The sequence below is a fragment of the Pteronotus mesoamericanus genome, unplaced genomic scaffold, assembly GCF_021234165.1.
Source record: "Pteronotus mesoamericanus isolate MK-2021 breed Mesoamerican mustached bat unplaced genomic scaffold, CSHL_Meso_final contig_46, whole genome shotgun sequence".
NCBI classification, from domain to species: Eukaryota; Metazoa; Chordata; class Mammalia; order Chiroptera; family Mormoopidae; genus Pteronotus; species Pteronotus mesoamericanus.
The window spans coordinates 1,148,641-1,175,069 of NW_026555170.1; the positions used below are offsets into that span (position 1 = coordinate 1,148,641).

The 26,429-nt window shown below is 45.3% G+C and overlaps 2 protein-coding genes and 1 non-coding gene across 10 annotated transcripts; 1 reads left to right on the top strand and 2 right to left on the bottom strand.

Annotated features, from left to right (window-relative positions):
- Positions 1-5,693: 5,693 nt before the first annotated feature.
- Positions 5,694-15,267, bottom strand: RBM23 (RNA binding motif protein 23). 6 transcript variants are annotated; one of them, XM_054577799.1, is made up of 15 exons: positions 15,135-15,267; positions 12,905-14,467; positions 11,227-11,302; positions 10,578-10,681; positions 10,081-10,128; positions 9,775-9,948; positions 9,453-9,506; positions 9,178-9,295; positions 8,930-9,082; positions 8,707-8,844; positions 8,245-8,310; positions 6,546-6,741; positions 6,339-6,458; positions 6,163-6,247; positions 5,694-6,081 (listed from the first exon to the last, which is right to left on the bottom strand). In XM_054577799.1, the coding sequence occupies exons 3-15, from the start codon at positions 11,290-11,292 to the stop codon at positions 6,078-6,080; spliced, it is 1,326 nt and encodes a 441-aa protein (XP_054433774.1). In that variant the 5' UTR covers positions 11,293-11,302; positions 12,905-14,467; positions 15,135-15,267; the 3' UTR covers positions 5,694-6,077. The 6 variants fall into 6 exon arrangements, with proteins under 6 accessions (XP_054433774.1, XP_054433776.1, XP_054433775.1 ...); XM_054577801.1 differs by having other exon boundaries at positions 12,905-12,981; positions 15,135-15,162; XM_054577800.1 differs by lacking the exon at positions 12,905-14,467 and having other exon boundaries at positions 15,135-15,263.
- A 1,288-nt stretch (positions 15,268-16,555) lies between these two features.
- Positions 16,556-24,412, bottom strand: PRMT5 (protein arginine methyltransferase 5). 3 transcript variants are annotated; one of them, XM_054577805.1, is made up of 17 exons: positions 24,264-24,412; positions 23,508-23,626; positions 23,116-23,201; positions 22,817-22,951; positions 22,334-22,446; positions 22,141-22,190; positions 21,762-21,925; positions 20,679-20,840; positions 20,417-20,494; positions 20,262-20,320; positions 20,052-20,174; positions 19,787-19,962; positions 19,157-19,266; positions 18,823-18,916; positions 18,534-18,650; positions 18,263-18,327; positions 16,556-17,090 (listed from the first exon to the last, which is right to left on the bottom strand). In XM_054577805.1, the coding sequence occupies exons 1-17, from the start codon at positions 24,371-24,373 to the stop codon at positions 16,938-16,940; spliced, it is 1,914 nt and encodes a 637-aa protein (XP_054433780.1). In that variant the 5' UTR covers positions 24,374-24,412; the 3' UTR covers positions 16,556-16,937. The 3 variants fall into 3 exon arrangements, with proteins under 3 accessions (XP_054433780.1, XP_054433781.1, XP_054433782.1); XM_054577806.1 differs by lacking the exon at positions 20,679-20,840; XM_054577807.1 differs by lacking the exon at positions 23,508-23,626 and having other exon boundaries at positions 24,264-24,380.
- Positions 24,413-24,706: 294 nt separating this feature from the next.
- TRNAR-ACG (transfer RNA arginine (anticodon ACG)) lies at positions 24,707-24,779 on the top strand. The gene has a single exon. It is a non-coding gene; the product is annotated as a tRNA-Arg (tRNA).
- The last annotated feature ends 1,650 nt before the right edge of the window (positions 24,780-26,429 follow it).

Sequence of the window (26,429 nt, forward strand, 5' to 3'; positions counted from 1 at the left end):
AACCTGCTACAGAATGGAGGTCCGTTGGCTTGGTTGGGCCCAGGAATTGGGAGAAGGAGGCTAATTCTCAGAACCACTCATTCTAACAAATAGTCATCGTGATGCTTGAAAGCTGATTGAAGCTTCCATCCTTTTTGGAACACTGGCAAGAGTTTGACAAGTCTATGATTTCCAAGGTCATTGTTTCTCCCTCTGCAATCCAGCACTGACTGGCTCCTTTCCCATCTCCACTCATTCATATCTGTCCATTGCCCTCAAAAATAACTGCTAATGGCTCTCCAGCAACTCCAGCCAACTCCTTAAGGGCTATGGAGAGCAGATCATTTGGGACAGCTAACAGAACTCATCCAACTTTTTAAAAGTGATCTTTGATCATGTTTCTTGTGCATCGATGTTTCTCTCTCTTTCTCCCTCCCTCCTCCTCTCTCTAAAAATAAATAAAATCTTTAAAAAAATAAAAGTGACCTTTAATCAGCTCTTTCTTTGTCTCCACCTCCCCACATGATCTAAGTTGGCTGGTCTGCTTCACCTCACACATTGCTTTTTAAACGAAGAGCAGAGCAAATCAGTCCTAGATACAGAGTGTAAAAGTTGGGGGAGAGAAGGATGTTTGAAAGCCTGAAGGTTCAGACACACATCTTCTCAGGCCAGAATTCCTTTCCTGCATCCAACTCATGACTATTCCAGGGTTCCTTTCCTGCATCCAGCTCATGACTATTGACTTCACCTGGTTGCCATGGAAACATCAGTCTCCGGTGATGGCAAGGAGCATTTCAGACAGAAAGCATCACAGGCTACCATGGTAACACTAAAAAGAGTAAAGCCGCCTCTCCTCTTGAAGGGGTGAGGAAGGAATAGATAAAGCTGCCAGGGAAGGCAGGCTAAAAGGGACAGCCTTTGGAAAGCCTGGCTCCAACTTGAACAGAGAGGGAATTAATTCGACATGTAAAATATGTAAAGCAAAGCAATAATGAAAAGGATACATCTCTCCCTGGCCTCATTAGGCCATAACCATCTATTAACAGAGTTTACAAAGAACTGTATATAAAGGCATAATAAGACCTAAAATAGAACAAAGAATACTGAAAAGGGAATTAAGCTCCAACTGGGAAACTTTCAGTCTTAAAGGGCTAGATTTTGACCCTGAGAAGAGGAACAGGAGGAGAGAACAAAATGAGCAGAAATGGAAGTAGAATACTTCAGGATATCCTAAGAAGTATAGGTATAGAGACGGGAAAAGCGACTATTCCTTTTATCTGTTCCTTCCTCACCCCTTCAAGAGGAGAGGCGGCTTCACTTTGCCATGACTTCAAGGCCTTGGCTTCCATGGTGCTGAGAGGCAGGTGAAGATTAAGATCAAGGCATCTGAAGCTCTACTGCCTGAACTGGAATCCTGAATTTGCTAACTTTATAATTCTGGGGCAAGTTATTTAACCTCTTTGGGTATTAATTTCTTTATTTACAAAGTAAAGATAATAAAAGAATTTACTTCAGAGGATCACTGGCAGATGAAATGATTTAGTAATATAAAGTGATTAGAATAGTGCCTAACCCAAACAAATTCTGCATAAATGTTAACATTTTACCATTATACCACCTCCTAACACCTCACTTTTTGGAGCCAGGACAGAATCTTCTAATTGTCCAAGTATTACTTCCTGAATCCCAATATCAAGAACACAGAAGTTTAAAGAAAAGGAAGGAGCCCTAACCAGGTAGTTCAGTTGATAAGAGCATTGACCCGGATAAGCCAAGGCTGTGATAGCCCCAGTCAGGGCGCACACAAGAATCAACCAATAAATGCATAGGTAAGTGGAACAAAAATCAGTGTTTCTCTTCTCTCCCCGAGCCCTCCTTCGCACTCTCTAGAAAAAATAAAATAAAAACAATTTAAAGAAAAGGTAGGAAATGCCACTGCCTTCAAGAAGACAGAAGCATAGGCTATAAGCAAAAGTCAGGTGAAAATCTTTTCTAAAAATTTTGCACTTTAAAAAAAAAGTTTTTATTTTTTTTTAGAGAGAGGAAGGGAGGGAGAAAGAGAGGGAGAAACATCGATGCATGGTTGCCTCTCACACGCCCCCTCCCCCCACTGGGGATGGGGCTTGCAACCCAGGTATGGGCCCTACACTGGGAATCAAACCAATGACTCTCTAGTTCTCAGGTCAGTGCTCAATCCACTGAGCCACACCAGCTAGGGCTGAAAAATCTCTTTGAGTTGAGAACTAGTAAGGAAATTCCAACCATGCTGGGAAAGAATCTGGGTCACAGTCTCACCTCTGTCTGGACCCTGGCAGCCATGCTCAGGCAAAAGAGGTTGAGGGAGATTTCTTTCACTTTAGGCTGGGCCCAGAGGCTGTTTATTGCCCCCTTTTCTCCACTCCAACCACCCCCAATAAAGGGATGACTAAGCACCGAGTCATACACAGTGACACTGGCTGTCATCCACTAGACAGAATCTTACATAGGTTAAGATTAGAGAAGCCGTATTCCTTCACTTGCACCCTTGTTTCTGTCCCAGCACAAGGATGTATGAGGCAAGACCAACAGGCAAGGAAGAACTGAGGTGAAAGGAGCCAAAGTGCAGAAAGCCCAAAGTAGGTAGAAATGGTAACATAAAGAAACCAAGCAGAAACAAAGGCCCATCTGAGGAGGGCAAGAAGGCCTGTGGCTATTTATAGTATGTAGGAGTTCAAGACTGTGATGAGGAGGCCTGGTCCATAGCTTCAGGATGACTAACAAAAATGGTCTACACTGTGCTTCTCAGGATGCATTAGCAGTCAAATCAATAAATATAGGGGGACTGGGACATAGCCAGCTGCTCCTACCTAAAAATAATACACCCTCCTTCCCTTCCCCAATGTCCAGAGAACAAACTAGGATAGGGGAAGGGTGGGGGGAGGCGACAAAAGACACAGCAGCAGCAAGTGAGACTGCAGCAGCCTAGGAGAATCAGTTGTTAGTCCTGGGTCCCAGTGGTCTTTTAAGCTACAAACAGGCTTTGAGTACTTAATACGTTGGTATTAAAAGCAACTCCCGAAGTTAACATCACCAAAAAACCTATCACACTGCTTTAGAAGTCTGAGAGCTGACAAATTAAAACCTAACAGCAATTATCCATATTTTTAGCAAGACAATAAAGTCTTAACATTCTGTTGCCATAGAGACCAGTAAAGAATGAAGGAGCCCCACAGAGCCCTGCCCCTGACCTCCTCTTCTTGGCTGGTTCCAGCTGGTGAGCCAGGCTCTGACAAGGTCACCTGTTATTAAGCCTTACAAAGCAGGCAGGGGAAGGTGTCTCTCTCCTTTGGTAGGGCCATTCCTGGAGTACTCAGCTCCCTGGAAGTCACTGGTCCTAGGCAGAGTTATGTATGGAAAGCAAGAGTTGAGATGACTGGGAGAATGGACGATTTAAGGCCAGAAGAGTCCTGATGCATGGTGCCCAAATTTCTTTGGATATTGGACTGTGATTTCTGCTACAAACAAGGCTAAAGGCAGTATGGAGGCCAATGCTAAGACTGGTGAGCTTTGGAGGCTTCTGTGACATTTAAGCTCCTCAAGATCATAAAACACCCCTAAAGAAAGGTGCAAGCGTGCTACTGTCACACTGCCACCTGGTGGAAAGACAAGATCTGTCTTTAGGCACAAGAGACAGCTTGAAGTCTGTTTCAGTGGGCAGGTAGGTTTGGAGATAGTGAAGATGTCCGGAGAGACAATGGGGCAGAGTGTAATGCAGATACAGATAATGTACCTGTACACAGGTATATGGATGCCTTTTGTCCTCCTTCCTAAAGAAGGTTACAGGTTCTCTGCTCCTCCTGTTCAACAAGACAGCCACAACCCTGAGACACAAAAGTGAAGGTCAGCGTAAAGGAATTTGGCCATACTGGGTGCCTGGTTACCAGGGGTGCTTTTAACTCTGGCAAAGAGAATATTGCCGCCATCAATGACCCCTTCATTGACCTCAACTATATGGTCTACATGTTCTAGTATGAATCTACTCATGGCAAATTCAAAGGCACAGTCAAGGCTGAGAATGGGAAACTTGTCATCAATGGAAGTCCATCTCCATCTTCCAGGAGCAAGATACCACAAAGATTAGATGGTGTGATGTTGCTGCTGAATGCATTGTGGAGTCCACTGGTGTCTTCACTACCTTAGAGAAGGCTGGAGCCAAGAGGGTCGCCATTTCTGCCGTCTGCAGCTGCCCCCATGTTTGCGATGGATGTGAACCATGGCAAGTATGGTAATTACTCAGGATTGCCAGCAATTCTTCCCACACCACCAAATGCTTGGCCCCCTGGCCAATGTCATCCATGACAACTTCGGCATTATAGAAGGGTTCACAGCCACAGTGCATGCTATCACTGCCACCCAGAAGACTGTGGGTGGCTCCTTTTGGAATCTGTGGTGTGATGGCTGGGGGGAAGCCCAGAACATCATCCCTGTATCTGCTGGTGCTGCCAAGGCTGTGAGCAAGGTCACCCCAAGCTGAATGGAAAGCTCACTGGCATGGCTGTGTCCCCACCCTCAGTATGTCTGCTGTAGGTCTGACTTGCCAGCTGGAGAAAGCTGCCAAATACGATGACATCAAGAAGGTAGTGGCCCCCTCAAGGGCATTCTGAGCTACACTGAGAACCAGGTTGTCTCTTGCAACAGTGACACCCACTCCTCCACCTTTGATGCTGAGGCTGGCACTGCCCTCAATAAACACTTTGTCAAGTTCATTTCCTGGTATTACAATGAATTTGACTACCTCCAAAGATTAAGAGCCCCCTGGACCACCAGCCCCAGCCAGAGGGAGAGATGCCCTTAGCTGTTGGGGGGTCCTTGCCCCAAATTGATCTCCCAACATACTGAGAATCTCCTGACCTCCAGTTTCCATCCCAGACCCACTGAAGTAGAGGGGCTTACAGAGCCCTATCTTGTCATACACCATCAATAAAGTTCACCAAACCCAGACCCCCCAAAATTGTTGCATATTAAAATAAAGGAGAAAGAAAACAAAGGCATTACAAACATTTTATGTCCCTAGAACCACCCATGGTTTCGACTCATTAGAAGTTAACATCAGACACACTAACAGACCACACACATAGCCGCCACAACATTGAAGCTTACCTTTTGTACAAAGTGTGTGTGTGTGTGTGTGTGTGTATATATATATATATATATTTATGTATATTTATGTACACAGACACAAGGGTATAAAATCCAGTGAGAAGGGCTCATGTGTGCCCAAGTAGGGGACAGGAGCAGCTTTAACAGCTGGGGTGGAGCCCACAGTAGAGGCACATGGGAGAATAGCAGCCTCCCTATCAACCTCCCACCCTGGACCAAAGGGAGGACCTGGGAGGAAAGACAACTAACTATACAAAGAAGATGGAAGATACTGGAAAGGTATCCCATCTTTCCCTAAACTTCTGAATGCCCCCAAGACAGCCAAAATGCTTGGCAGGATGGATCACTTCTAGAGCTCCCGGCAAGATGCTGAGTGCACAGTAGTTGTCGCCCCAAGCTCAGGTCTAAGGCAGGCTTCACAATGCACACAGACGTCCAAGTTATCTTCCATGGACCTTGCAGCCGCAAGCCAGCACCTTCAAGGTTCACCCCCTCCCACCCAAACTCCAAAGTGCTCTTGGAGCAGAGGGCTTAAGGATTTTTCCTTGACAAAACTGCAGGGCAAAGGTGGTGGGCGGGGGGGCGGGGGGCACAAAAAAAAGTCGGTTCCTTCAGTTAATGCCCTATGGCCTTCCCAACATAGGAATCGAGGAATCACTAAGAAGGGGTTGAAAAGGGCAATGAAGATCATCTCAGGAGACGATAAACATGGAGAAAGAGGTGTTCAGTAATTCTGTTCTCTTCAACTAGTGGTTGCTCAGCAGAGTCCCTTCCCAGTGGAGCCATGGGCAGGAGCTCTTCTTGGTGTCTAAGGGTGGCCCCGATTCCCCCAGAGTTAATGTCCATGGCCTCAGGATGGCTTGGTCCACAAAATGGAGAGAAGGGGCCGTAGGAGAGTAGATGTGAAGAAGGGAGTGGTGTGACCCAGAGGCACAGGGAGGCAACGTACTGTCACTGATTTACCTGGGGCAAGGAGAAGAGGTAAGTGGAAGCCAAAGGAAGGAAATAACCAGTGACTAAAATGAGCAAGGTCCTGTGACTCACATGGTCTGCGGGGTAAAAAGGCTGGAAAGCTGGAAGCACTGAGAGGCGATTGCCTGAGAGGCGAGGTTCAGGGCTGGACTCAAAGCTGGAACACAGAGCGGCAAAGTGGGTTAGCACAGATCATTCCTTCTTGCCAGGTCCCAGCCCTTCTCTCCCTTTCCCAGGTCCAAGTCTACCAGTCAGAGCTGCTGGGTTTAAGGCCCCCAGGGGAACTGCTCCGTTCAGCTGCAAGGCAGCAGCCTGGGCAGCGGCGGCGGCTGCAGCAGCAGCTGTGGTTGGCAGCTGGATTCCAGAGCCTGAAAGGGAAAGAAAAGGTGCAGTTAAGTCCCAATCCTTGATCTACAATTCAACCCCATGTTCCTCACTCTGCAGAAAAACTCTACCTTCTGCCAATTTGGCCATGAGCTGCAGATGTCCACTTGCTGATCCCAGATCCAGCTCCTGGTCTCCATCAGGAAAAGTGATGTCTGTACCACCATCCAGTCGTTCAGTCACATGGCCAACCCTCATAGGTCGACCAGCAAGCTCAAAGCCATTTAATTGTTCCAGGGCCCGCCGGGCACACTCTGAGTCAGAGAACTACAAAAAACCCAGGCTAGATCAGTCATCTCTTGGTCACAACATGCCCTCAAAGCCCCACTAACACTTCTAGTCCCACTAACTCCTAGTCCTTCAATCCCAGGAAAACTGCATGCTTGCAGTGGCACAAAATTTTCTTTCTCAGGTAATGCGACCTCAGGTCCCCCTAAAATTGTTCTCAGAAAGGGTCCTTTTCTAACTGACTCAATAGCAAACACTTCAATATTCCAGCTCCACTAAAAACCTAACAATGTAAAAAGTCTATTATCTGTAGGGAGCCTAGCCCGACAGGCTGTTTCACAAATGGACATATAAAATGGAAGTGAGATAGATTGAGAGCTACGGTGCCTGGGCCCTTATTTATTTCAGCCCTTAGAACTAGGAAGTCCTCAGTTAAGAACAAGGAATCTGGACCTCCAGAGCCCAGCCTTAGGAGGGAACGCATCCTGGTGTTGAAAGGAAGACTGCACCCAAACACCCCCCCAGCACCGCCCCCCCCCCCCACCGCAGGGCTGCTGACTCAGTGACCAGCTGGCCTCTACTCTCTTGTCCCTCTCATCAGCAACATCAGTAGCAGCCTGGCATAGAAGAGGATTCCCAGTCTGCTGTTTAAGTGTCAATGGTGTTGACATAAGGGCAAAAAGGCTCCACAGAAGCCTTTCTGAGTCTGAGTCACACAGGGAGCTAGAAAGGTACCTGCCACCAGGAACACCACAGCTGGCTTTGTTTACTCTAGTATTACCTGCCTTAGGGCCTGGTACATGGTACTGACAGTTCCTAGGCAGGTGGTGTAGCTGGCCTGCCTTTACTGGATACTTTTGAGGTGAGTAATTGCAATGGTAGAATATAACCTACTTCCCCCCTCTACCCTGCAGGTAACTGTGGGGGTGTATGCTGCCTGGATTGAGCCCAGAAAATACGTTTCTATCAGACTTTGAGATGGGGCTAGAAGAACTAGTTATGGTTCTGGAAACAATTTTGTTGGGAGTGTCAGAAAGAGAGGCAGCTGGTCCACTATTCAGTGACCTCTCTATTCTCCCTATAGTGGTATTTAAGTATAAAGATACTTCTCCAGGAAAACCTGCTTCAAACAGGGTAGCACCAGAGGGAAGTACGTAACTTCTTATTCCCACCCCATCATGAAAATATACCAATTCTATAAAGAATGTCTATAAAAGCCCATACCTAACCTCCCTCATACCTCCAACCTTTTAGCTGCAGCCTGGAACCATTACTATTATCCAAAGAGCAAGTTGCAGCACCAGGGAAGGTGGTTGAATTGCTGGACACCCCATACCAGGGCCACTGACAGAGTGTAGGAACAAAGCCAAGATCTCAAGCAATGCACTCATCTCAAGGGGCAGAAGGCTAGTCCAAGCTTCAGGCACCAGGGTTTATGGGTCATTTAGACAGTTCCTAAAGGAGGAGGATGAAGCTAAGCTGCACATCAGGCAAGTGGACAAACCCAAATTAAAATAAACAAGTTAAATGCTAGAAACTTACAGTAATGAAACCATAACCTTTAGATCGGCCTGTATCTGAATCCTTCATCAGGACAATATTATCAATCTGTAGAAGCAGGAGATATTATTAATAATCTTTTGGGTAACCCATGCTTTTGACCTTTCTTACCCAGACTGTTCCAAATACCTCCAACTTTCTAGCCACCAATTACATCTCTCCAAGTCTTTTTAAAAAGACACAAAGGCCATTTCTTCCAAAAATACCTTTTCTGACTAATCTTACTTAATATGGGCCCCTTTACTTGAGTTCATGGTGCTGACTCATTTGTCTACTGAACAGTCTGAACAGAGAGACGGAGCCTAACTTTCCCAGCATGGACCTATATGCCCATTACTATGCATACAATGGGTTAATAATGGTCAGACAGAATGAAGAGGGACACTCAACCTCCCTACTTTTTCCAACCCCATTCAGAGGCTTCCCTCATTTTCTTCTACTCACTTTGCCAAAGGGCTCAAAGATGCCCCGGAGCATGTCCTCGGTAATATTGAAGTGCAGGGAGCCCACATAGAGGCGCATTGGTCCACCACTTCCCTTCTGCAAGTTGTTGGCCATGGCTGCCAGTCGGTTTTTCTCAGCCTGAGGATGGAAGAGATGACGGCTCAGGTCCCACACCTCCTACTTTCAAACCTGTCTTCTCCTGTCAGTTTCTCAGCCTGCTTACCTGTGAGGCCTGTACAATGATAGGCACCCCCAGCAGCCGCTGCCCGGTCAACCCAATGGCCAGTGGCACAGATTGGATTTCACAGAATTCCACATAGGCAATGCCCTTAGAACGACGTGAGTTCCGATCTGAGATGATACGTACATCACGAACCTATCCAGGGGAAAAAGGAAATCCTAAGTTGGGCATAAAGGGGAATGGACAAAAGATAAGACTACTCAGAGTAAAATTAAAGAGGGAAAGGTTACTTTGCCAACAGCAGAGAAAAAGTCCTCTAAGTCTCGAGGCCGAATGCGGGCAGCTAACTGCATACAGAAAACTGTTCGGGCATCACGCTCCTCAGGACTCAGATTATCAACCGGCTCCCTAAAGAATGAATAAAATTTGCTGAGACCTCACCCTCCCCAATACTTGGTCATTGTTCTCCAGCTACCCTCAAGTACTACACATTCCTGAAGTTTGGCTCAAAGAGCTTTTTATTTATACCACACAATCCCTAAAAACGTGCTCCTGATCAACTCACCTGACTGGGCTCTTCTCTCTGAAATGAGGACTCTTACTTTGTCCATACCTACGTCTAAGGACAAGAGAACAACAAAAAGGAAAATTGTGTCACCCAGCTTTATTCACAGAGGTCCAATGCCAGGTCTCCCATCAGGAGAAAATCATATCCCACCACTTCATCTCACATGTTCATCTCACATGTGAATTCTTAATACCACCCCTGCAGTAACTGGATCTCCTTACTATCACTGGGGGACAGACACATCCCCAGGCAGGGACCACAGTGCATGTGTTTTACCCAGATTACCGCACAGAGGTGAGTTTAGAGCAAACGGTAATACCCAGTGGCAAGTGGTGGACTCCTGTACCGCACACGATCTTCACGACGCCGGTCCCGACTTCGGGACTCACAGCTATGACGACGATCCCAGCTACGGCTACGGTGACGACGCTGCCGATCTCGACTTCGACTCCGACTGTTTCTCCGTCTATACCGATCCCGGTCTCGACTACGACTAGAGATGGCAACAACTATTTACTTTCATAAAGAACCAATCAATCTCTTCTGGTCTTTAATGTATAGCTTTCCCTGGTATCTTTTCATTTGTAGTAATTCTCAAAACCCAACAGTCCCCAGAACAACTGACCTGCGCTTTCTATCCCTGCTTTTACTATGGCTCCGACTCCTCTTCTTCCTGTGAAAGAGAGTATAAATTCTTATTACTGTGAAAGTTTCATTCTCTCTCCCAAGTAAAAGAATGACAGTATGGCCAGGGTGAAACACAAAGCAGTAAAAGCCCAGATGATCTAGCAGTACTTCACAGCAACTGCACAAAATCAACTTACACACAGCCCTGGATGCTGTCAGGCATCAGATGTAGCCAAAGCTGATGTTTCCAAAGTGGGGGTCTTCTTGCTATCTTACTCAAAGAAAATGTATCAATGCTGGGACTGATCCACAAAGCTATACTGAAAAGCTTAAACTACATCATTAAACAAAGTCACCATTATTCCCAATATCCAGTGAAGCCATTATTAAAAGTCAGCAGTCTTAGAAGCAATTACCTCCCTGCTCTGGCTGTTTTCAAGTGGACACGGTAGTTTTCCTTCCTAAGTTGCCAACCCATTTCCTCACACCACTCACCTGCTTGCCTCCCCAGTGGTGCTGCCCCCACTGACACTGTTGCTGGTGCTGCTGCTGGTGTTGCTAGGATCATCCTTTTTAACCTCCTTCCTTTGCTGCTCATCCTGAGGGATTCACCAGGAAAATATCACAAAGTTTAAGGTGGCAGACACATAGATTCCATTGGGCACAGAAAGTGGACAAGGAAAAAAAGCATATGAAATCAAAGCTCTCAATTACCTAGCCAACTTTTAAGCACCTGGATCCCCTAACAAAGGAAACAAGGGAGGGAGGGAAAAAACTACCCAAAAGGAAGAGATCAGAGTGTTAGATTTTGGTGTCAAAACTTCACCTATTCAACATCCATTTCTCAGGAGTGAGAAATCAGTTAGGTCTGACGTACACTGACTTTCTACCCTATCATTGAAAGCTATGCGCAAAGCACTTGTTCCCACATTATGTGCCCTCCTCCCATTTTGGGGGACCCACTCTGAAAGCATGGCTCTTGAGTATGGGTCTCTAGTACAGCTTACTAAAAGACTATGCCTTTTATGAATAGCCACTGTACACAACAAACAAGCGGGGAAAAAGAACTCTCAAAATGTTGAAACCGATGATCCACAACTGTTTTTTTATTAACCCAATTCTAGAAGTGAGGTAGGAATATTACCTCTTCTTTTTTATAGGGAGCTTCCAGCATAGCCTCAATCACTATATCAAAGTCATCAGATGCCATCGTAGCAGATCTGAGGAGAAGATATCAATATGTAAGAACCTCACTTACATTTTTCCTCCCCTTCCAGCACCCCACATTCCCTCCTCCTTCCAAGAAACAGACTTTAGAATATACCTCTGCTTCATAAATTCCAAGGGGATCTTACTGCCTGTTGCTTACCCTAAGTTTAGTTTTGTACCTTACAGACCTGAACTATTTGTGCTCGGTGGCTTAGAACAGGTCAACAGTCTAGAAAGAAACTGGACAGACACAAAATTTAATACAGACACTGTCCTATCATTTGAAGAGAAAACGTTGGTACAAAATTATCATTGACTTTACAATGAACACTACTGTTCAAAATTCTGAATAAATAACTGGTTTAAACTTAAATCATAGAAATAAGTGCATATTTCCAATAAAAAGGTAAAAAGGCAAAACTAAAAATAAGATCAAGACAAAGCAATACCAGAATAGTGCCAATTTGCTCTAAGCTCTTTCCCACATCTCCCTCCCAACATCAACAATTAAGGGATGCATCGTTAAGCATTTTCCATACAATACCAACTAGAGTTTAGATAGAAAGATTAAAACAGGCTTAACCAATCCCACTTTGAAGCCTTTCTGTCTAGACAGGCAGGGTGAGACTTCTTGCCTCCCCCAAGCCTTCACATCTAGCAATCATCTTTCCCAAGTCTGTTCACCACAATCCTGTTAAATAAGAAAAACAGAAAATACCAAAAAAAAAAAATCAATAGGACAAATTACTCAAAAATAGTCTGAAATTATCAATATACGCAACATGGATGACTCTCAAAATAAGTACGCTGAATGAAAGAAATCAGACAAAAAAGGAGAGTATGCAATGTATGATTACATTTTTTAAAAAAGGTTTTATTTATTTATCCTTAGAGGGAAGAAAAGGGAAGAAAGAAAAAAGAGAAACATCAATGTGAGAAACAATGGTTGGTTGCTTCTTGCACATGCCTGTACTGGGGAATGGGTTGCAACCCAGGCATGTGTCCTGATCAGGAATCAAATAAGCAATCTTCCTTTGTGAGATGATACTCAACTGAGCAACACCAATCAGAGCTGTATGATTACATTTATACAAAATTCAAGAAAGTGAAAATTAACCCATAGTAACAGAAAGCAGATCACTAGTTGCCTGGGGATAAGAGTAGGTAGGGAGGAGCTAGGAGGGAAAAAGTATAACAGTATAGGAAACTTTGTAGGTGAGGTTTCAGGGGTGAAAACATATCAAAATCCATCAAACTGTATACTTTAACATGTACAATTTTATATCAATTATACCTCAATAAAGCCAACCCTCCCCCACCGCCCCCCCGCCACAACTGATCTTAAGAATTTCTATGCTAGGTTAATCATAAGCAAACTTTCCATATCCACAAGAGCTTTGTCTTCTTTAAAGCAGCTAATGCACCCTCCAATGATGCTGTCCTTTTTGCCCTTAGAACCCATAGCCTACCTGATGATTTAATAAAATAATGAGTACATAAAAGTTACATTAAAAAGTAACATGAAAATAGCCATGGCTGGTGTGGCTCAGTGGATTGAGTGCCGGCCTACAAACTGAAGGGCCACCAACTCAATTCCCAGTAGGGGCACGTGCCTGGGTTGTGGGCTGGGTCCTCAGCATGAGGGTGCAAGATGCAAGCACACACTGATGTTTCTCCTCTTCCCCTCTCCCTAAAAGTAAATAAAAATCTTAAAAAAACACCCATGAAAATAATACAAAAAAGTAATATTAAAATAAGAGCAATCATTATACTTATCATTTACAGTACCTAATATTGCTTTAGGCGTGTTACAAAGATAAAATTCTTAGAGCAAAACAATAAAAATTACCTGGAAACAAATTTAAGGCTTAAAATGGAAATCAAAACAAAATCAAATACGTGTTTCTAAAATCCAGTCAATTCAATCTGTCATAATAACACCTAATACTGAATTAACAATCAAAGGTAATATATGCTACAGCCAAATATCAGCTCCAATGCACAGGGAAAAAACTGAAGTTTTGTTAACTGCCCAAAGTCACAAAATCCAAATGGAGGAACTGGCTCGTGAGTAGTCTTCTGACCCTACTCTAATGTTCTATCCACAATATTGGTTAGCTCTCTCATGGTTTATCACTTTGAAGAAAATTTTTTTAAAAAGGACACAGCATATTAAGATGTATATTTTTAAATATACTTATCTGGAGAATTAAAGTTTTGGTAGGTGTTTCAAAAGAATCAGTCGCATTAGCCACACCTTATTGTGTACATTTCAAAATACCAAGAACCAGGCTAACTGTAATATATACAATTTGGCCTATTGTGGAAAAATAGCTTTAAAAAGTTTTTGATCCTCAAACTGTTCATTTCAGTCACTTTGGCTGCCAAGTATACACAAATTTTCTAAGCGTCATAAGATTCCTCTTATCTATTACAATCTGCTTTTTCTTCCCTAAGTGAAACACTTCTGATTTCAAGAATTGTTGACTGCTAGTACAGGGCTGGAGTAAACACACACACACACACACACACACACACACACTTACTTTCACTTAAGTTGACATGTGAACCACACACACACACACACACACACTTACTTTCACTTAAGTTGACACGTGAACCCCGCAATGAGTAAAGACACACACACTTACTTTCACTTAAGTTGACACATGAACCCCCCCAATGATGGAGTAAAGTTTTCACTCAGATTCAGAAATAAATGAATGAACTGATTTAGGCATCCACATACACAACATGAGCACATTTTAACTTGCAATCTCACTGGGCTTAGTGTAGCTTTCTGATGTCCTAAAACATTCAAGTCCCAAACACCATGCATTTTCAGGTTAGTAGTGTTCAAACTCTGTCCCTGTCCTAATTTATGGGTCAAAGGCCATTCAACCCCATCCATTAAAATGCTACAGAGCTTTCTTCTATCCCTACTCCAAAACTGCATTAGGGGCCCACAATCATGGCAACACCCGGAACCTATCATAATAGTCAAGACACAAGCCAGCGCCGAGGCCCCACTGCTGCAGGGGCAAAGGAGAGTGAAGAACCACTGTCAGCTCAGTTCAGGCAGAATTCACCAAACGCTGGAGTCCCAGGGGTGATGGTAGCGCCATCTCCTGGGTCTGGTCACTGAGCTGGCACAAACATCTCCAAACTGAAGGCAGCTTAATTAAGAAGAGGAACAATGAGAAAGATAAAAACATTCCCCATGATGTGTAACAAGCAATGGCTATGCTTTAAAAAATGGTCCTATAAGTACCATCTCTGCGAAGGCCTGTGTCCCAATGCTAAAAACCTCACCTGTCGCCTCGATATACTCTTTCGCTGTGGAAAGTGTGGTCACAAAAGAAAAGAGGGAAAAGCCCACAGAGGCCAATATACTGAAATGAGTCTCCCAGAAACAGAAAGTTGGGGGGGGGGGGGAAGATATCAATTCTCTCATTTCTTTGCGTGGTGACACTAGGAGCTGAAAACCGATTGTACACGTTTTCTCAAGACAGCGGCGGGTCAATGCTCCCTCCCCAGTAAGGGCGAGCCTAAAGGTCCGAGCGGTGGGGACCTGGAAGAGATCTGTGAGTCACTGAGATCCCTGATATAGTCTTCATTGGTAAAGGATATAGCCACAAGGCTACCGATCCCTAAAATCCTGCCAGTGGACTACATTTAGGTAACAAACACTTCCAAATCAAACAATTTTTTTGAAAAATTTCAAAAGTTTGCCTGATTCGGCTCTTGACGCCATTTTCTGCCTGTGACGTCAGGGGCAGGCGCCGTGCGGCAACGTCACGCACAGGTGACGTCGCGGAGGAACCGGGTTTCAGGGTTTCTCACCAGTTCCGGGTCCCCGCGGTCGGGGGTGGATCCCGGTCTTCTCCGTTCCTTCGGGTTTGTTGCGGGGCGCCAAGCACGGCTGCCTTCCAGAGTCTCAGCAATAAAAGAAGCACTGCAGTCTGACTGCTCCTCTTCTCGCAAAATGGCGGTAGCTCCACTGTCTTCCAGAATTTTCCCCAATCTGCGCAGGCGCTGAAACATTCAAGCGGTGGAACTAATCTCACTGGTTTCGCGGGAGCAGTCCAAAATGCAGATTTTCATTGGCTAAAATCCTCACCATAGGTGGAGCCAAACTCAAATTTTATTTCTCAGCAACCATCACGTTCCCACTGATTGGCTAACCTCTCTGAGACGTCCGGAAAGTGGAAGCGGGGGGCCCCAAGCAGCCGCCCATCGTTCTTACTGGTTAAGTGACTTGCGGAAGGCGGGGAAGGCAGGCGGAAAATAAGACGGAGGACCTTCCTACCACACTCCTTGCACTCCCCCTAGTTCATCTACGTGGCTGGAACCAATGAGGAGGTATAGTAGACGTTCTTGGTTGCCCCTATAGATTTGCCAAGGGGGTCAACGTCGCTCGTGGGATGGCATTGTGGAAAGCAACTGCGCTTGCTTCACATGAGGAGACGTGGTAGGCTCCACGTCCCCATTCTGTGGCAGTGTGTGAACATAACCCTGCAAAATGCTTCCTCCTGCTCTCAGTGCTTGGAACCTAGGAAGCAGAAGTCTTTGTCCTACGGCTCACATACTTTCAGTTCAAATCGATACCCTACACATGCAATCCTGCAAGAATAAACTTGAGAAACTTCCTCAGGTGACCAATACGTGCAGTACTCAATCTTCTAACCATAAAGGGATAGAACTTTAATCCACCCGCCAATCCCAAGACTTCCAAAAATTTGGCTGCTTATAACAGAGAGCCAGAGTCAAAGGACCTATATTCCAAGCTGGATTTGAATACTAACTTTATATTATAGTACCAATTTCAAATACCTTGTCTATAAAATGAAGAATTGGACTAGATGATCTCTTAGGACTCTAAAGCTATGATTTTATTCAAACAAAATAGGTTCTTTCTTGGTGGAGATGACTAGATGGAATTCTCTCTCTAGAGATAACAAAGGAGCTGACAGTTTGGCAGCTTTGAGATGTGGAAGGAAAGCTGGCTTTATTCTGCCACATCTTTTTCCATGGTGACAAATTATGTCCCCTCCCCCAGACAAAAGCCTAATCACAGGTCTTTGTGGACAAGCCCTTTCTGTAGCTAGTCAGAAAGGCCTATACCCAGGAGTCCAAGAGTCTCAACCACTAAGCTCCCCAAATAGGGAATAAAGGTAGGTCCCTTTGGGTCTTGGATAAGGGCACAGATCTGAATATGCCTAGGTTTAAGTAAGGTGTGGGAAAGCAGAGGCGGAGGGAGCAGGAAAGGCCATAATTTCACTTTTATTTGTATTTCTTCCCACATAAAACCATCCAAACAGGAAGAAAGATGGGCGAAGAAAGGGCTGAAAATGTGTTTAATCTGCATGTTCTCAGGGCTATTCCAAGGAGGCGCTTGAGGCTGAGTGCCTGTTGGAGTAGCTTCACAGCTAGCACTAATTCCTCATGCCTTGGCCTGAAGTTTTCACAGACTTGTGACTTGAACCTGTAATTAATTCTCCTTTGCCCACCTTGATGTAAGGCAGGAAAGCAGATTGAAATGCTCCTCTCTGACGGGTAGGGGGAAATCACAGACCACAGATGTACTGCACCTTCTGTGCTGCAGGAGTAGAACCTAAAGCTGCTTCTGGATATTTGCAGGCAGGGCTAGAGGCCAATGGTGTATGAGCGGCCCGTGGGATTATGAATAGCAGAACAGACTGGTGCTGTCACAGCCCATTCATACCACACCTTCTTGGAATTGCTGCATCGCCAGAAACGCACACAGATGGTCTGGCCTTCACGCACTGTAATGGGTTGCTGTAAGAAGACAGAAGGTTTTAGAGTAGAGCTAATAAATTGTATGTTGCAATGTACTGACTTAAGTGTGGTGACAAAATAATAAAACATGACATCCTAACCTTCATGAAGCTTATTTTAAGTCTATCAGAACAATCAGAACTGAAAAGTCAGACATTAAACAAATAATCTATAATGTAACCAGCCCTGGCTGGTGTGGCTCAGTGGATTGAGTGCTGGCCTGCAAATCACACAGTGGCCGGTTCAATTCCCTGTTAGGGCAAAAGCCTGGGTTGCAGGCCAAGTCCCCAGCAGGGGGCACCAGAGAGGCAACCACACATTGATATTTCCCTCTCTCCCTCTCTCTAAAAATAAACAAACAAAATCTTTAAAAATAAATAAAATGTGATCAATGCTGTGACATGCCCAGGGTGTTTTGAAGGCACCTACAAAAGGGAATGCTGACTTAGTCTAGGTCAGAGAGTTATCTGACAATAAGCATGCTCATAAGGAGACCTGGAAAATGAGCTAGTTGGGTGAAGAGGCAAGCAAAGAATTTTGCCGGCAAAGGAGAAAGGTATGAAAGCCTAAGACCAGAAAGAAGATGAGTATTACAGGAACCAAAAGCCAGTCCATTGGACTGAAGCAATGTAATCCAAGGGGATAGTAGCTGAAAAGACAGGCTAAAACCAAATCACACCAAGTCTTATAAGCAACGCTCAGAATTTTGACTGTTACCATGACAATGGGAAGGGTTTTAAGCAGGGGAAATATAGGATAAGGTTTGAGTTTTTAAAGATTTTATTATTTTGAGAGAAGGGAAGGGAAGGAGAGAGGAAGAGAAGTATCAATGTGCAAGAAAAACATTCATCAGTTGTCTCTCACATGCCCATAACTGGAAATCAAACTGGTAACCTTTTGGTTCACAGGCTGCCGCTCATCCACTGAGCCACACCAGGCAGGGCAGATGTGAATTTTTAAAAGATGACTTTTACTCAAGGTAGAAAACAGAAGGGCAGCTAGAGGAGATGTCGGGCAGGCAGGCAGAAGGCCACTGTGGATATGCTAATATCTACAACTGGGATCCAAGCATGAGAGAGCAGCAGTAGGACATGGATCACATCCAAACATCATCCACAACCCTACAGCCAAAGTTACTCCTTAACCTATGGAATTTTAAAAGTGATTCCTACCTTTATAGGAAAGAAGATGGGAAACCATGAGAACATCCCAGGAGAGTGAGTCTCTGGACGGATACCTATGTGGACAAGATAATAAAAAAAATTGAGGTCTCAGGGACTGTGCTTTTTGACTAGGTTGAGGAATCTTTTGGATTACTTTAAAACAATCAAAGGTCCCCATTCACTGACTACTGGGCTCCCTGTGATTCTAAATGAAACATTTACATAAGCTGCCCAGGTAGTTCACACTCATACCCCACCATCCACTGCCCCAGACACTCACTCAGAGTGATGTCCTGATAAAGCACAGTCTCAAAGTAGCCTGCAAAACCATGCAGCACTGTGTTCACTTCCACGGGAAACTCCAAGGTACAGTAGCGGTTATTGTCAATCATAGGATCTGTCAGGGAAAAGTTGTATGGGTGAGAAATGGCCACAGTCCTAGACAGCTTGGTAAAGCATGAGCAAGAACAAAGGAAACCTAGACAGGGCAGACCCAGGAGAACAACGGAAAAAACCAGGAGGGTGAGCTCCTACCCACCCAGTCACAGGACAGACATGCAGGAACCCACCTCTGTTTGGATGGCTGAAGGTAAAACAGGGCTGGGGTGCAGATAGCTGGTGGAAGTTGTGCAGCCGTACCACATAAGGCATCTCAAACTGGGCCTAACCCAAGAGACGAGAGCGAGAGCTGGAGAAGATATGCAAGAGATACCTACTTCTTCAAGGAAAGAAGCTCAAGCCTCAAACACAGAAAAGAATGAAAACTTTCACGTCAACCACTTTCCCATATCCCCAATTCCTCCTCCACCTCTCCATCTCCTGCAGAGGAATAAATAATTGGTGCTGATACAGAAGAAGAAAGGACTAAAGAGAGAAGTCCTCCAGAAGAGGGGGGCTCTTTACCTCAGGGTCACGGTCCTTTTCCCGACAGGCTCGGACCTCATTGTACAGCTTGGAGGAAGAGATAGGAGCCAGAAAGGAGGTATACTCCCCAGGGATGCTCACACCACCATCTGAGTGCAGGAGGACACCATTAATTCCCAAGGCATGGAAATAGTGTACCTGTACTAACTGAATGCCCAGACCTCACCCAGAGACCCAGGCAGCTCTATGATGTCACATTCCCAGGCCAACCTATTCCTAACTCCAGTGATGGGAAGATTCTGCTTCTAGGTTAATGTCTAGTCACAGGATTAAAACTGGAAGGAACCTAAGATATTCTAACCAAGTGCTTAACTTGTGTGAGGTCACAAAGCTCTTTGAGATCTTAATGAAAGCTAAGCCCAAAGTACACATCACAGCAGCTCAGGGAGTCCACAGTCCTCAGATTAGGAAATCTCTGCTTATTTTATAGACGTGAACACAGGTTCAGAGAGATTACTTCATTTCCCCAGGGCAATAATCCAAGTCCAACCCTCCTCCCCTTAAACCTTCCTGGCTACTGTCTACCCAATCCCTCCACCCTACCACTCCCACCATCTTCCCAGCTGATAGTCCAATCCCATTACTCAGTAAACCCCAGTCTGGAGGCACCTTTTAGGAAGTGCTGGGCTCCATCCAGGCACTCAGGTGACAGTTCGTTATCAGCAAAGGAGCCCAGAAGCTCGCTCACAATGATGTCTGCTTTCTCTGGAGCCACCCATTCCCGCATGTCTGATGAGACTACTGTCACCTGGCTTCCCCATTCTTCAAACTGCCAGTTCTCTAGCCTGAAACAGATGATATAATACAAGTGAGGACACTAATAAGAAAAACTGACACTGTGGAGAAACTTTCCAGCCAGAGGGTTGCTACTCACGTCACCACAGCATTAGGGTTCTTCTCCACAGCATACAGCTTTATCCGCCGGTCAGCCTGCTTGGCTGCCCGCAGGGAAGCATTCACCAGGGGACCTCGGCCTGCTCCCAGCACCATCAGCACCCTAAGAAAGAAACAGGTAAAGCTAAGCTGACTCAGCATATAGAGAAGTAGACACACAAATCTCTGGGATTGTGGGGAGGGTACTCACTGAACATTGGTGTCCTTCTCTTCATCTGGCACTCGGTCTAACAGACATTTATAGATGGCCTGGAAGGAAGAAGAGAAGACCTCATGGCTATAATCCCATCATCACGTAGGTCATTCCAGCCCTGTGCCTGACCCAGTCTGGGACCCACACTGTACCTGCTGATATTGAGAGTATTTGATGGGGTCTTTTTCAAACACTTCATATGTCTGAGATTCCAGATTGTCCATCAGTGGCTGATGAATGAAAGGAAACAGGCAAAGTAAGTTAGCCAGTTCCTCGCAAGGACAACGCACCAGAATATCAAAACCTTCCCACCATTGCCTTCTGAGTTTTGGTAGCATTTTAGAACACCTGCTCTCAAGAGATATTCCCCACCCCACCACCAACCTCCCTCCTCTCAGTGCACTCCAGGCCTACCTGGAGTGGGGACTGCAGATAGTCTTCATAGCCCTTTGCAAAGAGTTCATAGGCATTGGGTGGAGGGCGGTTCTGGCTCAAGTATTCCAAGTACTGGAGGTAGGAGCAGAACTCCTTCTCTGAGTGGTGGTTGGTGCCTGTGATGATGAACTGCACCTCCAACTGTGAGAGCAGTCAGATCATCAGACACAGTCTTTATGCCAAAGCTCTGGTATATTACTATAGCTTATGGCCAGAGTCCTAGCATAAAACAAGGCCCAAACCAGCAGTTCTCCAAATACCAACAAAAGCAACATACTGTTTCAATGATCTTAACTTATAAAACCCTCCTATGCCATATAAACATTAGCCTGGCTCAAAGGGCCCCGTGGATCATCGCTGCAACTTCTTAATTGAAACCTTCTGCAAAGTTCTCATGAAATCTGGTAACTTCAAAAAAAAAATCTTTTTAATGCATTGATTTTAGAGACAGAAAGTGGGGGGAGAAGGGGAGAGAGCAAAGGAGGGGGGGAGAGAGAGAAAGTAAAAGAGAGGAAGGAGGGAGAGAGAGAAACACTGATTTGTTGTTCCACCTATCCATGCATTCATTGGTTGATTCTTGTATGTGCCCTGACCAAGGGATCAAACCCACAATTTTGGCATATCAGAATGACGCTCTAGCCCTGGCTGATGTGGCTCATTGGACTGAATGCTGGCCTGCGAACCAGAGTCATTGGTTTGATTCCCAGTCAGGGCACATGCCTGGATTGCAGGCCAGGTCCCCAGTTGGGGGCATACAAGAAGCAACTGCACACTGACATTTCTCTCCCTTTCCCTCGCTCTAAAAATACATAAGTAAAATCTTAAAAAAAAAATGACACTCTAACCAACTGAGTTACCGAGCCAGGGCAGCCTGGTAACTTTTTAAATGTTTCTGGGGCTCCTACTGCCATTTGCCTTTTTCTTCTCAAGCTCCCCAATTTTGTGTCAATAGTTCTTCAGAAACCAGAGAGGAATGAAATCAGCCCCACAGGAAAAGAAATATGATGCATATGAAAATAAAAGGATTAGCTGGAGTACCTTTAGAACACTTCCATCACCCACCTTGAGCAGCCGAAAGATCAGCCTCTGGTGCATCTTAGAAAGAACAGGAAATCCTTTCTTATTGGTCAGGAAAATGCTGGTGGGGAGAATGGCTGCTTTGATGGGCTCTCCTAGCCAACGATCAATGACATGATTAGAAGGGAGGTCGGCCCCAATTTCAAGAGCTATAAAAGGGAAAAGAAAGACCTGTCAACTATTGTTAGGCAAGAAGGCTTTCTTGCTCTTCTGTGCGAGATTTGTTTATTCCTTAAAAGCAAGGCAGATTGAGACATAAAAAATTAGCAAAACCGCCCAGCAACCAAGTCTTCATGAAATTCCTGATTCTTAGTCATAGGAGGTCAGAGAAGGAATACCTATCCTAAGACCCTCATGGACTTACCCACTGCAATCCTCTTGCTATAATCACACAAGGTCCGGAAATTGTGCCACCTGTCCAGAGTCAAACACAGAAAAATACAGTCAAACACACAGCCACCAATCATTACAGCTCAAGGAGGTGGTCCTATAGGTTCCACCCCATATGTCCCTTCACCCTACCCTTTGCCCTGGTACAGCAGCAAAAGGAGACATACCACATCCATGTCTTCTCCTCTCCGCTATACTCTTCTGTGTGTGTATTTGGTGCATTCTCAATTATATCATCTCTCAGGTCCTCTGGTGCCACCAAGGGTACTCTCATCCAGAACTGTACATGAACAAGTTATTTAGAACTCATTGGGTCCAGAGAACTTCATTCAGTTAAAAGACCATGCTCCAGATATCAAGGTAATTTACATGCTTTTCCCAAATTTGTGATTATGTGTACATGTACATGTATCTTGTGTATATCCTTATATAAATATTGGTCTTGTCCTTAATTTCAACTCTAAGTTTCTGGGAATAATTGTATAATCTTTTATAAATCTCTGCTCACTACTTTTTTTATACAGGGGCAGGCAGTACTGACATTTCAGTTCTGCCAAATGCACCCTTTAATGAATGGCTAGGAGTAAGAAGGTACATAGCACACCTGGACTACTGTAACATGCAGCAGGAAAAGAGGCCCACAGACATACCATGGAGGAGTGGTGGCCAGTGTGGATGTGGTTGGTCAAAACTCTGGCCAGATTTGTGTTATCTTCCTGATTTAGGGGCAGCAAGAAAGCTGGAAGACCCAAATATGCTCCAAAATTCAGCTCCTGTAACATGGCCTTGAATAGAAATCAAGAGAAAAAGATTAAGAGCTAGCAACTCAAATAGCTTTAATTGCATATCAGAGTTACTGAGTTATAGAGGGGGAAACTGCTCTCCCCACCCAACTTGCTTATAGTCCTAATCTTTAGATGGATCTAGTGGAGAAGTCAAATAGCCTTACCGCCTCGGAGTTCCTGCGGATCTTCTCCACTTTTGAGTCTGGACGAATCCATGGAGAAAGCTTTCCCACAATTAGTGTATTCCAGTCTGTACTCCCCCACCCAAGACAGACAAAGACTGAATGAGGTTAGGCACTTCACCCATTCAATTTCTAGTTCTTAACAGGCAATAAACAGAGTAGAGATGAGAGACAAAGACTTTTTCTATCACAGATACAGGATAGCCTAATGCAGATTAGGAAACTAAGGCTTTTAGCAGGTAAGCAAGGGGAAAAGAGTTATCTGTATCCCCGGGACTAATCAATATGTCTAAGCCAGTAAAGAATGAGGGCAGTGATAAAGCAGAAGTTGTTACTGCCTCTAATAATTAAGGGGTATATGGGATGGTCCCTACCCCTTCCTGACAGCAGTAGGTCTGATCGTGTCTGGGGGCCCGGTCGATTCTTAGCAGGTTCCTGAGTGAATTCCCTCTTGAAACGCGGGTGGAAGACAGGCATGCAGAGGAAATCAAACCTACAACCGCGACAGACCCAGAGTCGTCATGTAAAGAGCAGCAGTGCCCAGAGATCCAAGCAACTGGATTAGGCTATCTGGATTCTGCACAACCCTTTCAGCTGCCACCATCAGTCAACGGACTGGACTGCTGAATTCAGCCCACCTTGGGACATATCACTTCCGCTGCACTGTGCCTCAATTTCTCCACAAAACACAGCCATGGAAAAGATGAGTAAGGAGAAAAGATGAAAATCCACACCCAGTGGATTTTCTACTCTGCTGTCACTGGCTTTTCAGGACTGTCATATCCAGATCTGCCCATGCCTCCCCCTTGAAGGTTTTTCTCATTCTCTCCCTCGCCCCATAACACGTCCTCCCACTTTCCAGACAATAATTTCGCTCTCCAGGGCCCTGGAAGTCTGTACGCCCCCTTTTTGAATTTACCTGACAACTCCCCCGACTTTTGGGCTCAGTGACCACACGGCCCCCCAATAAGTTTTTCCCCTCTAACATTCCAGGGCCCGAGGCTTCTCCCCCACGCCCCATCTCCTTTACTCCGACCCCCTCACCCCTGCCTCTCGGTGATGACTAGTCTGCCCCTCTCCGTCCTCGAGTTCGGACCCCGCATTCCGCCCGCGGAGGTCCGGACCCTCACCCCTGCTTGGCCACGGCCCCCAGCGTGTCAGCTATTTCGGGGACGCAATTCAGGTCCCTGCCGCTGGACACGCGGCTCCCACCAGCAGCACCAACCGCCATCGCCGCCATCTTTTCCCTCGCCCTCTCTACGCCGGGATTCCTTAATACTAGCAGCCAATCACAAAGCCAGGGAAAAAGCCCCCAGAAGGCGGGACGAGTCGCCCTAACAACCGGAGCGTCTTCCCCGGCTCCCCTGTGGCCTTCCCGCCAATCCGCAGGCTGTACAGTGACCTACGGCGTGGCTCTGGAAGCTCGACCAATCTCAGCGTCTGGTTCTTGACGAACTTCAATCTCCCAGAATACCTTATGAATTCACAGAATTTCGTTAAGGGACTACACGTCCCATGAAACCCTGCAATATAAGCTTGAAGTACTATCGCTGAAGCACACTTAATTGTCTCAGGGCCAGTGGCGCAATGGATAACGCGTCTGACTACGGATCAGAAGATTCCAGGTTCGACTCCTGGCTGGCTCGGTGGGACGGTGAATTTCTTATTTGTAATTCCATGCAATAACCAGTCCCTAACAAAATTTACGTGTCTTCTCCTCTTTTCTTACAGTATTTAAACTTTCCTTACTTCCTTCTCACACGCTCATTTTCAGGTCTTATTATGATTTGAGTTCTGCAGCCATTTAATGTCAGCTTTTTCCGTTACCCGATTCAGAAGTGGTTCTTGTGTCCCTACTTAGGTCCATCAGAACCCCAAGAAAACTAGGTTAATGGCTGGTGCTCTTAAAACAGGCTTTGTATGTCCGGTATGTTATGTTTGTGAATAGTGGCAATTCAGCCACTAGTGCCTCGTGATTCTATGTCTCAAACACAAAAATGTAAATAAACATCTAAACACACACCCACACACAAACACACGCAAAGGCAGAAACAAGAAATTCATGGTAAACAGTTACAGTAGAGAGGAGTCATGAACTGTCTAGCGGAGGCCTGAGAGAACGCCTACATTTTCCTTGTCAATACCTGATAGAAGGCTGGAAAAGAAGGAAAGGAATGAAGAAAGGAAATGTTACCAGACAGCAGACAGGAACTGGCAGGGAGTAGGTCTGCCTCAGGCCCGCCTGTAAGTGTGTGGGTTCCTGATTTCCTGTAGGAAAGATTTCACAATTTGAGTCCAGGTGATTTTAAGAATTCGTTTATTAAGGTGGGGAACAAAGAAATAAAAGAAAGACCTAGGGTGTAAGAAGTAATAGGAGACAGAGAGCCTATGCGGTATTCTGCTTTGGCTCCCTAGAAAAGTTATAGGAAAGGAGTGAGCCAAGTCAGTGTTCTGCTGTTAGCTCACCTGGGAAGTAAAGGTTATAGAGACAGAGAATTTAGGGTAGAAGAAGTAATGGAAGAGAGCCTAGGCGGTACTCTTCTTTGGCTCCCTGGAAATGATATAGGAAAGCCAAGGTGGTGTTCTGCTGTTAGCTCACCTGGTAAGTCCGTGTAAAAGGAGGCCCTGTGGAGACAGGATCAGGGGGTAAGCCTGGGTGGAGCTGCCACTCCCAGCTGCTCCCCTGGCTGCAAGTCTCCTTGGGACACTTAGAATTTAAGAGGGACTAAAAAGTTCAGGCCCAGGAAGGGATACAGGCATGAGAGTGAGCCTGCGCTGCATCTGAGGGCTTTTTATCTTTCTTTCTTTTTTTTTCTTGTGGGTGAGAATCTTAAGAGGAGGGTTTCAGCAGAATACTCACTAGTTTTCCAGTTGCATTTTTAAATATGCAGATATGTCAAAATGAGTACATAGGAGGTTTGGGGAATATTCTTTAGTCCGTTACACTGTTTTACTTCTATCTTGGGACTGTCTGGCTTTTAATGTGGTTTTTTGTTATTTGCTTCCCTGACTTCATTTGTCCTTGGGTTTAGTTGGCACAAATGACATTAATTGAGTGTTTGTTCTTTATTTCCCATGCCAGGGAGATTTAAGCTATGTATTTTGGTTAGGGAGGAGAGGTACAAGCCATTCACTCTCAAGGGTCCTTGGTTAGGGGAGGTAAGTTCTTGCGATTCACCAGCTGCCAGTAAGTTGCTCAAACTGTTTGGCCATGTTCAATTTTCTTGTCTCAGTTTCCCCCATTCCACTTACCCAGGAATTTTTCTAGCTTCTCACTATCCTGCTTCAGAAAGACA